This window comes from Scyliorhinus torazame, chromosome 2 (genome assembly GCF_047496885.1).
Source record: "Scyliorhinus torazame isolate Kashiwa2021f chromosome 2, sScyTor2.1, whole genome shotgun sequence".
NCBI classification, from domain to species: domain Eukaryota; kingdom Metazoa; phylum Chordata; class Chondrichthyes; order Carcharhiniformes; family Scyliorhinidae; genus Scyliorhinus; species Scyliorhinus torazame.
This window is the reverse complement of record NC_092708.1, coordinates 289,055,773-289,071,532: the sequence shown is the minus strand read 5'-3', so window position 1 is coordinate 289,071,532 and position 15,760 is coordinate 289,055,773. Positions and strand designations below refer to the sequence as shown.

At 42.8% G+C, this 15,760-nt stretch overlaps 1 protein-coding gene across 6 annotated transcripts in view; it reads right to left on the bottom strand.

The window, feature by feature from the left end:
* The window catches only part of scfd1 (sec1 family domain containing 1), a 568,533-nt gene that overhangs the window by 90,357 nt on the left and 462,416 nt on the right, over window positions 1–15,760 (bottom strand). For all 6 annotated transcript variants that reach the window (XM_072488067.1, XM_072488091.1, XM_072488100.1 and 3 more), the window contains one exon: window positions 2,274–2,327. In XM_072488067.1, the coding sequence (XP_072344168.1) occupies window positions 2,274–2,327 (54 nt within the window). The remainder of the gene's footprint in view (window positions 1–2,273; window positions 2,328–15,760) is intronic.

Below are 15,760 nucleotides of genomic sequence, written 5' to 3'. Positions count from 1 at the left end.
TCAACCCAGAAAAGTTTCAGTTTTCCAGAAAACAGGGTTATGTTTTAAAATCTCTTGAATTTCAACAGGAGACTGGATGAGGGACTCTGTGACATACCTTCCCTACAGCAACAGTGGATTTGCCTTGTGGTATTACTAGATTTTATAGATCAAATATTGATAAGGGTTGCCTGAAGTAGTGTTTTTTTGTGAGTCTAACCAAGTAGGAAGTCATTTTAGGGGAATGTTTTATAATGACTGCGTAAATGTAATCTTGCGCAAGTTTTCCTTTCCTTTGTTAATAAATCTTGTAATTTAATATTTAAAATTTCCAAAGTGCCACGAAGTGTATATTCTTGTGGTCAGAATATTAAAAAATTGTTGTGATAAGTTTGACAAGTTTCCTTTGGGATTAGGTTTGCGTGGAAATTACCACCTGCCGGATCATAACAATAGGAAGACAAAGAACAAAGAACAACACAGCACAGGAACAGGCCGTTCGGCCCTCCAAGCCTGCGTTGACCATGGTACCTGCCTAAACTAAAACCGTATGCACTTACAGAGTCCGTATCCTTCTATTCGACACTAAGATAAGTGGTAAAGCAAAAAGTGCAGAGGATACTGGAAGTCTGCAGAGGGATTTGGATAGGCTAAGTGAATGGGCTAGGGTCTGGCAGATGGAATACAATGTTGACAAATGTGAGGTTATCCATTTTGGTAGGAATAACAGCAAAAGGGATTATTATTTAAATGATAAAATATTAAAACATGCTGCTGTGCAGAGAGACCTGGGTGTGCTAGTGCATGAGTCGCAAAAAGTTGGTTTACAGATGCAACAGGTGATTAAGAAGGCAAATGGAATTTTGTCCTTCATTGCTAGAGGGATGGAGTTTAAGACTAGGGAGGTTCTGCTGCAATTGTATAAGGGGTTAGTGAGGCCACACCTGGAGTATTGTGTTCAGTTTTGGTCTCCTTACTTGAGAAAGGATGTACTGGCACTGGAGGGTGTGCAGAGGAGATTCACTAGGTTAATCCCAGAGCTGAAGGGGTTGGATTACGAGGAGAGGTTGAGTAGACTGGGACTGTACTCGTTGGAATTTAGAAGGATGAGGGGGGGATCTTATAGAAACATATAAGATTATGAAGGGAATAGATAGGATAGATGCGGGCAGGTTGTTTCCACTGGCGGGTGAAAGCAGAACTAGGGGACATAGCCTCAAAATAAGGGGAAGTAGATTTAGGACTGAGTTTAGGAGGAACTTCTTCACCCAAAGGGTTGTGAATCTATGGAATTCATTGCCCAGTGAAGCAGTAGAGGCTCCTTCATTAAATGTTTTTAAGATAAAGATAGATAGTTTTTTGAAGAATAAAGGGATTAAGGGTTATGGTGTTTGGGCCGGAAAGTGGAGCTGAGTCCACAAAAGATCAGCCATGATCTCATTGAATGGTGGAGCAGGCTCGAGGGGCCAGATGGCCTACTCCTGCTCCTAGTTCTTATGTTCTTATGTATTATATTCCCACCCTATTCATGTATTTGTCTAGATGCCCCTTAAATGCTGCTATCGTACCTGCTCCCCACCACCTCCCAGGCAGCGCCTTCCATATATTTACCACCCTCGGTGTAAAAAAACTTGCCTCACCCATCTATTTTAAATTTTTTCCCATGCACTTTCAACCTATGCCCCCTCTTGTTTGAGTCTCCTATCCTAGGAAAGAGCATCTGACTATCCACTCTGTCAATGCCACTCATAATTTGTAGACCTTTATCAGGTCGCTTCTCAACCTCCATCGTTCCAGTGAGAACAGACCGTGTTTATCTAACCTCTCCTCATAGCTAATGTCCTCCATACCAGACAATATCCTAGTAAACCGCTTCTGTACCCTCTCCAAAGCATCCACATCCTTCTGGTAGTATGGCGATCAGAATTGTACACAATATTCCAAATGAGGCCTAACTAAGGTCCTGTACAGCTGCAACATTACTTGCCAATTTTTATATTCAATACCCCGACCGACGAAGGCCAGCATGCCGTGTACCTTCTTGACCAGCTTATCCACCTGCATTTCCACTTTCAGTGATCGGTGGACATGCATTTGGAGCAAGGGTAGATAAATTAAATTGAGGTATAAATTAGGTATGATTCTGTAATGGTGGAACAAGCTTGAGGAGTTAAATGACCTACAGCCCTTTCCTGTATTTCTATATTTTTGAGTGAAGCACAGATATCGGGATAATTTTAAATTTCATCTTGCCGTTTTGATCTTACAATTTTAATGTCAGGGATTTTACTTACAGGATTTGATTTCATCTCTATGAGGTTGTCCAAGATACGAGTCACTGGCAGATTCTGTAAAGGAAATAATCAGAAATATATTAGTTATTGGGCATGAAGAATGGTGGTGAAATATTCATAAAAGTTTCAGTAGACCTACTAAATTCCTTTGATTAAGATTATTTATTAATCTTAGTCTCTATATTGTATGAACCATATTATTGACATTAGAAGGTTCAATAACAAGGATCACATCATGTTATTTGGTCAAGGCACATAGGCCAGGAACACAAACTGCCACAAGGATCTGCTGGAATCGATACTGGCCTTCTGTAAGGGCATTCAAGTCAACGTAAAAACTCGTTATCGCTGTATTGACTTTGTGATTACCCACTCACGTTTACACAAAAGAACAAGACCATGCTATGAATATGTAACTAACTTCCAGACATACAACGGGACTATCAGACTCCATAATGAGCTGATGGCTGGTCAGATGAAGGTGTTTCAGAGGAAAATGGGCCTTGATTGAATTGCCAGGGATAACCAGAAGTATCATGTTTTTCCCATTAACAGGTTGAGGTGAGGATGGGACAATGGCCAGTTGTGGGCATTTACCTATGACTCAATGCTAGCAGACCAGAATAAAGAAAGGAACATCAGAACTGATCTTGAGCGATAATAATCATCGCAAGAAGACCAGAGAACACATCCACATTGAGTGATCATAGCCTTGCCAGCTTCCTTCACGAATTGTGGGTAAAACCTAAAGCTCAGCTGTGAGTCTGAGTCATACTTTGTTGAGTGAGAGAATTGTGAATAAAATTGTGTGAACCTGTTTTATCCTTCGTTCATCTCGCAAATAAGAGCATCTGGGTAAAACGTTTGATTAATACACTGGTCGAAATATCTGAGGTTTTACAGGTACAACAAATGGGGGTAATAGATATAGGACAGAGGTCAGAGGTAGGTTCTTTACGCAAAGAGTAGTGAGGCCGTGGAATGCCCTACCTGCTACAGTAGTGAACTCGCCAACATTGAGGGCATTTAAAAGTTTATTGGATAAACATATGGATGATAATGGCATAGTGTAGGTTAGATGGCTTTTGTTTCGGTGCAACATCGTGGGCCGAAGGGCCTGTACTGCGCTGTATTGTTCTATGTTCTATGTTCGATGTACAGTGACTAGGCTGCTGGCACCTACTACAACTTCTACTGATTATATCTCTTCCAGAAAAAGGAAATAAACCAAAATAAAACTCAATTGTTTTGAGTTTAATACAACACGAACAGCAACAACTTGTATTAATTCAGCACTATTAATGTTGGAAAATATCACAAGGCACTTCATGAGACTGTTCCTGAACATAATTTGACACTGAGTCCCATATGGGTATATCAGGATGGATGACCAAAATGAGCATCTTAATGAGGTCAAGGGGTTTAGGGAGGAAATTCCAAAATTTATGGCTCATTGTGGGGAGTGGGGGGTGGAGTGGGTTTGTAGGACTGGCTGGAGGTGATTTCAATCAGATCAAAGCCATGGAGGAATTTGAAAATAAGGATGAAATTTTAAATTTGAGGAATTGTAAGCTATGCAATCAGGAGCTAATGGAGACTTGGTGCGAATTTTGACTTGCGCAGCAGGGCTTTGGATGACTTCAAGCTTACAGAGGGTAAAATATGGGAGGTCAGCCAGGAGTGCATTAAAATAGTCAAGTCTAGGTAACAACGACATGGATAAGAGTTTCAGCAGCTGATTAGCTTAGGCAGGGGCAAAGGCCAGTAGTGATACAGAGATGGAAATAGGTAGTCCTGGCAATGGTGAAGATCTGTGGTCAAAAGCTCCTATTCAGGGGAAATGAGAGACCAAAGTCAGTTTCAGCCTTGGATAGTTGCCAAGGAGAGAAATGGAGTCAGTGGTTAGGGAACAATGTTTCTGACAGGGACTGAAGACAATGGCTTGGGTTGTCTCACTATTTAGTTGGAGAAATTCAACAAGGAGAACAAGGAGTCTGACAATTTAGAGATATGTGCTGTCACTGAGCATATGGAAACTGATGCTCTGTTTTCTGATGATGTCACCGAGGGAGATAACAAATAGGAGGGGGCCAAGGATAGATTCTTGGGGTACACCAGAGGTAACAATGCAGGAACAGGAAGTGAAGCCATTGCAGTTGCCCCGGCTACAATTAGGTAGCTAGGAATGGAAGCAGGTAGTAGGTGAGTGCAGTCCCACACAGCTGAACAACAGAAGAGAGATGTTGAAGGAGGGTGATGTGGTCAACCGGATCAGAGGCTACAGTCAAGTCAAGAAGGGTGAGGGGGGTTAGTTTACTTCTGTCACAGTCAGAAAAAATGTCATTTGTGATTTTCATGAGAGGTATTTGCTATTTTCAAAATAATAGGGCAAGTGATTTGGTATTCTCCAGGTCCTATCAAAAATGGATTATTCACCATTTCCTAAAACGTTTTTGCAAAATTTAATAACTTCGGCAGCAATTCTGGCCATGTGAGGTTTGGAAATCCATGTGACGTGTTCTTTCTCAAGCATGTGAAAAACACATCTAAACCAATCAGCATTAATTCATTTCATTATAATTAATTTTGTTATCCCAAACATCAACAATATACCAAATTGTTGCATCTGTAGACACTTCATGGTGTTGTGGATTTATTAACTTTATCCCATTTATGCCCACACTTATAATAAAATTGCCTCTAAATTTTCAGTGATTAAATCCTCCCAGCAGTTTTGGTACTTTAGCACTTCAGTTTTGTGTCACCCAATGTTTCAACCTGCATTGCAGAGCAACACCTATGCTCCAAATTCTCCTCTCCTCCCACATTACTGCAAGTTTTTCTCAGTATAAATAATATAAAAATATTGTATATGATAGATGATATGGCTAAATTAATACAAATAATTGATCATTCTTCTTTCAAGTAGAAATGGCTTTGAATTTGATCTATTCTCAGTGAAGGCTCTACAGTTAATCCTATAAATCCACTATAAATTACAACTTTCTCATTAGCCTTCTGGCTTTCCTGGGTGGCCTCAGTATTTTTGTAAATTCTTTTATTTCGTGACTAATAAAAAACTAATTACGCACCCTCTCAGGATATGTTCAAGATTTCCTTTTTTTAAAAAAATATATTTTATTCAAAATTTTTGGCCAACCATAACAGTACATTGTGTATCTTTTACACAGTAATATAACAATATAAATAACAATGGCCAGTTTTTTTAAACAAGAAATAAATAATATATAAACAACATCAAAATTAAAAAACAAAACTAAATGGCAACTGCCTTGTCCCAAATAAATACTCTCCAAAAATACAATTCAGCAGTCCAGTATACAATTACCTATAACGACAACCTATACATATTATACTTATACACTAACATCCCTGAGAGTCCTTCTGGTTCCTCCCCCCCCCCCCCCCCCCCCCCCCCCGGATGCTGCTGCTGTCTTCTTCTTTTCCATTCCCTCTATCTTTCTGTGAGGTATTCGACGAACGGTTGCCACCGCCTGGTGAACCCTTGAGCCGATCCCCTTAGGACGAACTTAATCCGTTCCAGCTTTATAAACCCTGCCATGTCATTTATCCAGGTTTCCACACCCGGGGGCTTGGCTTCCTTCCACATCAACAGTATCCTGCGCCGGGCTACTAGGGACGCAAAGGCCAAAACATCAGCCTCTTTCGCCTCCTGCACTCCCGGCTCTTCTGCAACCCCGAATATAGCCAACCCCCAGCTTGGTTCGACCTGGACCCCCACCACCTTCGAAAGCACCTTTGGCACCCCCACCCAAAACCCCTGTAGTGCCGGACATGACCAGAACATGTGGGTGTGATTCGCTGGGCTTCTCAAGCATCTCGCACACCTATCCTCTACTCCAAAAAATTTACTGAGCCGTGCTCCAGTCATATGCGCCCTGTGTAACACCTTAAATTGTATCAGGCACACGAGGGCGATGAGTTTACCCTACTTAGGGCATCAGCCCACAGCCCCTCCTCAATCTCCTCCCCCAGCTCTTCTTCCCATTTCCCTTTCAGCTCATCTACCATAATCTCCCCCTCGTCCCTCATTTCCCTATATATGTCTGATACCTTACCGTCCCCCACCCATGTCTTTGAGATCACTCTGTCCTGCACCTCCTGCGTCGGGAGCTGCGGGAATTCCCTCACCTGTTACCTCGCAAAAGCCCTCAGTTGCATATACCGGAATGCATTCCCCTGGGGCAACCCATATTTTTCGGTCAGCGCTCCCAGACTTGCAAACGTCCCATCTACAAACAGATCTCTCAATTGTGTTACTCTGTTCAAGGTTTCCTTGATCATTGTCTTAGCAAGATACTCATTCCAAGAAATTGTCTAACTCAATGATTTCCTGTTTGTCTTTGTGTTATTTCTACCAGTAAAATGATGATGCCCCAACAGTAGCTTGATCCAAATAGGAAAAGTGACTTTTCAGAGACTTTCACAAGCTAATCAGCATTTAGTAACACATTTATAAAACACAACAGACCAAGCTAAAATAATACAACAATCCTCAATGAATAAGTTTTGTTTACTCTAAAACTCAATTGACACGACTGAAATATAGGGCTGGGTTTTTGTTTTGGGGTTCGGACACTAACGTTGTGTAAATTTGCGAGACCTGATCAATGAACTTAAGAGCAGGGGAGTGCCCTCTCAAGAGATTTTTGAAATGTTCACTTTTTTTTAAAATGTAAATTTGGAGTACCCAATTAATTTTCCCAATTAAGGGGCAATTTAGCATGGCCAATCCACCTACCCTGCACATATTTTGGGTTGTGGGGGCGAAACCCACGCAAACACGGGGAGAATGTGCAAACTCCACACGGACAATGACCCAGAGCAGGGACCGAACCTCGGACCTCAGCGCCATGAGATGTTCACTGTTAAAAAGCCCACAACTATCAGGCTATGGAGGGACATCCCCTCCACTGGATGGTCATGGTGGGTGTGAGGGTGTTAGAGGAATGGATCACAGTTCTTCCCTCTCTATACTGCAGGGAAGCCCTCTCCACCTCTTGAAGTGTTTTGGCCTAATCCGCAAGTTGGCAAGAACATTTCAGTTGGTTTCTACTGAATGGTCTCAATAGAACATCTGATCAGCATTATCATAGAATCATAAAATTTACATTGCAGAAGGCAGCCATTCGGCCCATCGAGTCTGCACCAGCCCAACTTAAGCCCACGCCTCCACCCTATCCCCGTAACCCAGTAACCCCACCTAACCTTTTTGGACACTTAAGGGCAATTTATCATGGCCAATTCACCCAACCTGCACATTTTGGGCTGTGGGGGGAAACCGAAGCACCCGGAGGAAACCCGCGCAGACACGGGGAGAATATGCAGACTCCGCACAGACAGTGACCCAAGCCAGGAATCGAAACTCGGGCCCTGGAGCTGTGAAGCAACTGTGCTAACCCCTGTGCTACCGTGCTGCCCAAGGCGTGAAGGCGTGTAGCCTTCTAAGCTACATGCTGCTTGTGAGTGGATAGTTGTCACCATTCCCTCGATCCACCTAGATCAAAAATGGAAAGAGGTGGGACCATAATATGGGACCGGCAAACCAGCCAGTGCCAGGAAATTTTAGACTATTCCATCTTTGATCCTGCCTCCTGTGGTTAATGTAAAAATCTGGTCTATTGTGCTTACTTTGCATCAAAATTACTTTGATGCAAATATTTTTCAATTCGACACGCTTACAATTCCTGGTTACCCCTTTTAAAATAAAGAATCAATTAGTAGGTGCTACAGGAGACATTTTTAGGAAAGAGCATTATCCTCAACTGTCCTGTTCCTATTTCATTCATCAAACCCCTAAGTAGTATCTTTCCATTCCTTTCAAAGTTACCTATTGGAGAAACATATTTAAATCCTGGCTGAGTTTACTTATATTTCTACTTCAAATGTTCTTTTCTGATAATCTACTCAAGAATTTGGCGTAACCTACTAACAGTATTTGGACTGGCTTGAAGGACCAGCTTCCTTTTTCCTGCCTATTTATTTCTGATGTTTGTACTTGTTGGTATGCCCAGAATTTCCATTTACATCCCACTTAATGCCGATTTTAACATGGATTGTGCCAAATTTCCAAAGGAGCTCAGTTGCTGACACTAGGATGCAAAAGTGGCAAAAAAACAAATTCAAATGCTGTGCCTCACTCTCAGAGCCACTTAGTCCTATTTTTCTTCTAACACCATTATTCTGATTGTAAATCTACGCTAGCTCTTGATCATATAATTGTAGGAAATTCTCATGAGTTCACCTTTTGCATGATCAGCCAGCTCGGCAAATAACCGACAGGATTTAATTGGAGGCATCGTACACAAGAGGACAAATTGAAGTGTTTACAGTTTTGGACCATGTTATGTCGCTTTTCTGCCCTTCTTAGGCTGAACAGTTCCAAGAAATTCTGTGTCACATTTCACACAAAATAAAGTTCAATTTGATTTCTCTTTTTACTCACAGCGACCTAATTTTTTACTTGGGGTTTATTCACTGATTGAATACTTCATTAGTGACCAACTGCATCATCAGTTCGTTTAATTTCTATCATAATCTTGAAAACAGGAATTAGACCACATCAATTTCCTATTTACCAAACAAGGCCAACTTCTTCAATCATTTTTCATGGCCAGGATTCTCTGTTCCAGAGTCTAAGCGTTTTCGCCAGTGGAGAATTGGGACTAGTCTCCACTGGTGCTCGGAATGGCACCCAGGAGCGAATTACATGCTTGGCCATGCAAATTTCTTTTTGGTGGAGAACATGCCCATTTCCATCTAAATGCCGGTATCAGACTGGGGGGTCAGCCTGATTCCAAAGTCCAGCAGCAGGCCCCCCCTCCCCCACAACACAATTCTTAACCAACCCCCCACCCGACAAAGACAGCACTCCCAACCCCTCATCATGGTGAGGGCCCCCCCCCCCCCCAGACAAGCATGAGGGCTATCTGAACACACCACCAATACAACACCTCCCCTCCCCCCCCCCCCCCGCCATCAGCCTCAGACCCCTTCAGATCCCCCACCCCCTCCACTTCAGTCCCCACCCCCTGGCATTGCTAATGGTGCACTCCCCCTGGCACCTACACCCTGGCAGTGACACCCTAGCCTGGTATAGTGGCTAGGGAGGGATCAAAGGGATACTTCCATAGCTAATGTGTCCCTCTGTTGCTGCCAGGCTGTAGTGAGGACGACAACAAGACTTTGGGGGATTGAGTGGGCTCAGGCTCTAGGTGAGGGATTGATTCCTGGACCCTCCCCCCGGAATGGGGGTCCAGTGTCTGGACTGCCCCTTTCAGCTCTGGGAGACCTGAAGATCACCCGTGGCATGGTGATCTCAGGCAGCCCTTTGTTCAACAGCATCCTCCTGGTCTGACTTTTTAAACTCTGAAATGGCCTCCTTACCCTGAACTGCTCTGCCTGACAGCTGATGAGCAGTCCAGGCCATTCAGTGAAGAATCAATGCAGAAACACTTTCCCTTTCCTCACACCTGCTCCCTCAGACATATGCCTTTAAAACTGCAGCTTTTTGAAATGCCAGAGGCTTCCGTAAAAGCCCCAAAACTTGAAAAGGCTTCAAATCCCTTGTGATCCTTTGAAATGCTGGATATCCACTCAATTTCACAATGCAATACGTTTCAATAGTTTGTGATTGACAGCTTAATTGTTCAGACACAGCTGCTAGGAGTTTATTTAAAAATAAGTCCTTCCTTCTGTGTTTTTTTATGTCAGTAGTGTTAGTATAGGTGTCTTGGACATATTCCAACATTAATACAATCAAATAATTTAGCTGAGAATTATTACAACTAAATAGATAGAATAATGGCGACTGGCAAAGTCAATTAGGAAAAGAATGTTAAATGAATGTAATTGTGTGAAATACATTCAATGAAATATTAAAAAGAAACACATAACTTGGCTAGTAATTTAGGTCCAGGGGCAAAGATTTCTGCCTTTTGATAATTTGCGATGTGTCATAAAGGGTGAGGATTTAAAGCGAAACTGACAAATAACAATTTCATTAAAAAATAATTTTAAGTATATGTATTAATAAGGCTGTTTTGTGTTTTTGTTAATGCTGTATGTTGTAAGGATATCTACCAATGTTATTTTTTAATTAAAATTAATTTTCAAGGTGGGATTAAAGATAAGGCACTGTGTTAATTTGAAACACTAAATGTAGACCAACTTGCATTTATATAGAAAATGCTGAATAAATTCAGCAGGTCATGGAATTTTACAGCACTGAAGGAGACCATTTGTCCTATTGTGTCTGCGCCAGCCATCAAACACTTAAATACTCTCATCTGGAGAGAGGTCTGGCAGCAACTGTGGAGCGAGAAACAGATAGCAGAATGTGTTAATAGGAGAACAAAGGCCAGTTTTTCAGCCGCATGTTTCTTAGCGGCAGGCTGCATTTCAGCTGTTTCTGCTGCAGTGGAGTTTAATTTTTCTGCAACTTTCCCTTTTTGCTACTGAGAAGATACAAGGATTGGAATAGTTTCAACTTTTAAGTTCTACTGTGTTAAATGTATTTTGCATGGCTTCAGTCAACTCTAATCTGGATAGGTTTTCCTTCTTCAACTGATTCAGTTGATGCTGCAATTCCCCAATATTGACTGGGACTCACTTAGTGCCAGGGGCTTAGACGGGGCGGAGTTTGTAAGGAGCATCCAGGAGGGCTTCTTAAAACAATATGTGGACAGTCCAACTAGGGAAGGGGCGGTACTGGACCTGGTATTGGGGAATGAGCCCGGCCAGGTGGTAGATGTTTCAGTAGGGGAGCATTTCGGGAACAGTGACCACAATTCAGTAAGTTTTAAAGTGCTGGTGGACAAGGATAAGAGTGGTCCTAGGATGAATGTGCTAAATTGGGGGAAGGCTAATTATAACAATATTAGGCGGGAACTGAAGAACCTAGATTGGGGGCGGATGTTTGAGGGCAAATCAACATCTGACATGTGGGAGGCTTTCAAGTGTCAGTTGAAAGGAATTCAGGTCCGGCATGTTCCTATCAGGGAGAGGACAAATACGGCAATTTTCGGGAACCTTGGATAACGAGAGATATTGTAAGCCTCGTCAAAAAGAAAAAGGAGGCATTTGTCAGGGCTAAAAGGCTGGGAACAGACGAAGCCTGTGTGGAATATAAGGAACTTAAGCAAGGAGTCAGGAGGGCTAGAAGGGGTCACGAAAAGTCATTGGTAAATAGGGTTAAGGAAAATCCCAAGGCTTTTTACACGTACATAAAAAGCAAGAGGGTAGCCAGGGAAAGGGTTGGCCCACTGAAGGATAGGCAAGGGAATCTATGTGTGGAGCCAGAGGAAATGGGCGAGGTACTAAATGAATACTTTGCATCAGTATTCACCAAAGAGAAGAAATTGGTAGATGTTGAGTCTGGAGAAGGGTGTGGAGATAGCCTGGGTCACATTGAGATCCAAAAAGACGAGGTGTTGGGTGTCTTAAAAAATATTAAGGTAGATAAGTCCCAGGGCCTGATGGGATATACCCCAGAATACTGAAGGAGGCTGGAGAGGAAATTGCTGAGGCCTTGACAGAAATCTTTGGATCCTCACTGTCTTCAGGTGATGTCCCGGAGGACTGGAGAATAGCCAATGTTGTTCCTCTGTTTAAGAAGGGTAGCAAGGATAATCCAGGGAACTACAGGCCGGTGAGCCTTACTTCAGTGGTAGGGAAATTACTGGAGAGAATTCTTCGAGACAGGACCTACTCCCATTTGGAAGCAAATGGACGTATTAGTGAGAGGCAGCATGGTTTTATGAAGGAGAGGTCGTGTCTCACTAACTTGATAGAGTTTTTCAAGGAGGTCACTAAGATGATTGATGCAGGTAGGGCAGTGGATGTTGTCTATATGGACTTCAGTAAGGCCTTTGACAAGGTCCCTCATGGCAGACTAGTACAAAAGGTGAAGTCACACGGGATCAGGAGTGAGCTGGCAAGGTGGATACAGAACTGGCTAGGTCATAGAAGGCAGAGAGTAGCAATGGAAGGCTGCTTTTCTAATTGGAGGGCTGTGACCAGTGGTGTTCCACAGGGATCAGTGCTGGGACCTTGGCTGTTTGTAGTATATATAAATGATTTGGAGGAAAATGTAACTGGTCTGATTAGTAAGTTTGCAGACGACACAAAGGTTGGTGGAATTGCGGATAGCGATGAGGACTGTCAGAGGATACAGCAGGATTTAGATTGTTTGGAGACTTGGGCGGAGAGATGGCAGATGGAGTTTAATCCGGACAAATGTGAGGTAATGCATTTTGGAAGGTCTAATGCAGGTAGGGAATATACAGTGAATGGTAGAACCCTCAAGAGTATTGAAAGTCAAAGAGATCTAGGAGTACATGTCCACAGGTCACTGAAAGGGGCAACACAGGTGGAGAAGGTAGTCAAGAAGGCATACGGCATGCTTGCCTTCATTGGCCGGGGGATTGAGTATAAGTATTGGCAAGTCATGTTGCAGCTGTATAGAACAATAGTTAGGCCACACTTGGAGTATAGTGTTCAATTCTGGTCACCACACTATCAGAAGGATGTGGAGGCTTTAGAGAGGGTGCAGAAGAGATTTACCAGAATGTTGCCTGGTATGGAGGGCATTAGCTATTAGGAGCGGTTGAATAAACTCGGTTTGTTCTCACTGGAACGAAGGAGGTTGAGGGGCGACCTGATAGAGGTCTACAAAATTATGAGGGGCATAGACAGAGTGGATAGTCAGAGGCTTTTCCCCGGGGTAGAGGAGTCAATTACTAGGGGGCATAGGTTTAAGGTGAGAGAAGCAAGGTGTAGAGTAGATGTACGAGGCAAGTTTTTTACGCAGAGGGTAGTGGGTGCCTGGAACTCGTTACCGGAGGAGGAGGTGGAAGCAGGGACGATAGTGACATTTAAGGGGCATCTTGACAAATACATGAATAGGATGGGAATAGAGGGATACGGACCCAGGAAGTGTAGAAGATTGTAGTTTAGTCGAGCAGCATGGTTGGCACGGGCTTGGAGGGCCGATGGGCCTGTTCCCGGGCTGTACATTTCTTTGTTCTTCTTTGTTTGTCCTCCCTTCCTCTGTGTCCAACATAGTATTCTTCTCAAATATCTTCCTTCCTGGAAACTTTCTCCATTTGTTCAGCAAAAGCTTGTTGAGTAGTTTCTTTACTTCAAACCCTAGATTACATGAGAATGATAGATTTTCACTGCTTCAAGCTCTTGAACTTTTATCTCTCACCTTTTACTGTCTGTTCAAACTCATTATGTATTAGCTAAAGTGCTAAGCTCCTGAATAACTCCATTATTTTCTGTTTCAAGCTCAGTCAACTTTTCAGCATGAACAGAAATGGTCCTTTGATTTGATTTGAGTTCTCTTCCTAAGAACTACTTTCTGGTCTGCAATTCATCCAGATCAACTTCCATTTCAAGGATATGTTTTTCCAAGTTAGTTCTTTGTGATTTAGTTTTCTCCAGTCCATTTTGATGGGTATCGAGCCTGGAACGTAAATTCTCCATTTCTCGGAGTAGCACTTCAATTATTTTCTTCATCTGGAAGGAGATGCAGAATTTGTCTGGACTCCTGATCCAACTATAACTATCAATAGGGATTTCACAGGTTGATTGACAATCCACTTGAACATGAACGTTCTCATTAGTTAAGTGCATTTGTTCAACTATGTGCTCTCGTTTTAGGTTACTCTAATTCATCATCAACGTCCTTGCTGACATTCTCAACATTACCATACTGCATGGGAGAATATGCAGGACTTTCTCTTATCGTGCCAGCCTGCACACTAGCTTGAAGTTCCTTCAATCCCGATTGCTCTTAAAGTTGTGTGCCTGTGACCTCATCGCTATACAATCAGGGAACATTCCAGAAAATTAATTGTGTAAGGACTAGATTAGAACGGGGTTCAACTACAGTGGGCATCACCACTACCTGTGATCCTGCCAAATTATTCCCCAAAATAAATTGAATCCCTGTAATAGGTAATTTTTACATCAATTCTATAGTTACCTCTCCTGTCTTAAAATTACTTCTCAAGTTTATCTTCCGTAGATGGATTCTCCTGTTTTCCCCATGCATGCTTGTGATCAGAACTTTTTAGCATCCGTTCGAGACAGCAAATATCTTTATTCCACAACATTAGGGATTGACTTGCCCCTATATTTCTCAGAATTTAAAAAAAAAAAATTTAGAGTACCCAATTCATTTTTTCCAATGAAGGGGCAATTTAGTGTGGCCAATCCACATAGTCTGCACATACTTGGGTTGTGGGGACAAATCCAACGCAAACTTGGTTAGAATGTGCAAACTAAACACGGACAGTGACCCAGAGCCGAGATCGAACCTGGGACCTCGGCGCCGTGAGGCAGCAGTGCTAACCACTGCACCACCGTGCTGCCCTATCTCTCAGAATTTTAATGTTCTTTCTCATTCTATCCTGTTCACATGGAAAAATGTTTCCTAAATACATTGAAGACATCTGCCACTTGCTGGTCACTTTGTCCCTGTACAATTTGTGAACACAAGTTCATCTCCACTTGGTGCTGACTCACTGTATCCTACTTGTTTTTCCATTCTATGATTTCATTATTCCCTTTTCAGGATTGATAACTCCCGGTTTTCCCTTGAATAACTATTATTCTGATTTCATGCAGCCCAATTTATTCCAATGGTAACCCTCTTAACTTCTTTCGGAAAAGGTGAAACCTCTTTAGCACTGTGTTTAGATTACAGAGACCTGGTTGAGGGAAGGACTGTATTGGCAGCTAAACGTTCCAGGATTTAGATGTTTCAGGCGGGATAGAGGGGGATGTAAAAGGGGCGGCAGAGTTGCGCTACTGGTTAGGGAGAATATCACAGCTGTACTACGGGAGGACACCTCAGAGAGCAGTGAGGCTATATGTGTAGAGATCAGGAATAAGAAGGGTGCAGTCACAATGTTGGGGGTTTACTACAGGCCTCCCAACAGCCAGCGGCTGATAGAGGATCAGATAGGTAGACAGATTATGGAAAGGAGTAAAAGCAACAGGGTTGTTGTGATGGGAGACTTCAACTTCACCAATATTGACTGGGACTCACTTAGTGCTAGGGGCTTGGACGGGGCAGAGTTTGTAAGGAGCATCCAGGAGGGCTTCTGAAAACAATATGTAGATAGTCCAACGAGGGGAGGGGCTGTATTGGACCTGGTATTGGGGAATGAGCCCGGCCAGGTGGTAGATGTTTCAGTAGGGGAGCATTTCGGGAACAGTGACCACAATTCAGTAGGTTTTAAAATGCTGGTGGACAAGGATAAGAGTGGTCCTAGGGTGAATGTGCTAAATTGGGGTAAGGCTAATTATAACAATATTAGGCGGGAACTGAAGAACCTAGATTGGGGGCGGATGTTTGAAGGTAAATCAACATCTGACATGTGGGAGGCTTTCAAATGTCAGTTGAAAGGAATTCAGGACCGGCATGTTCCTGTGCA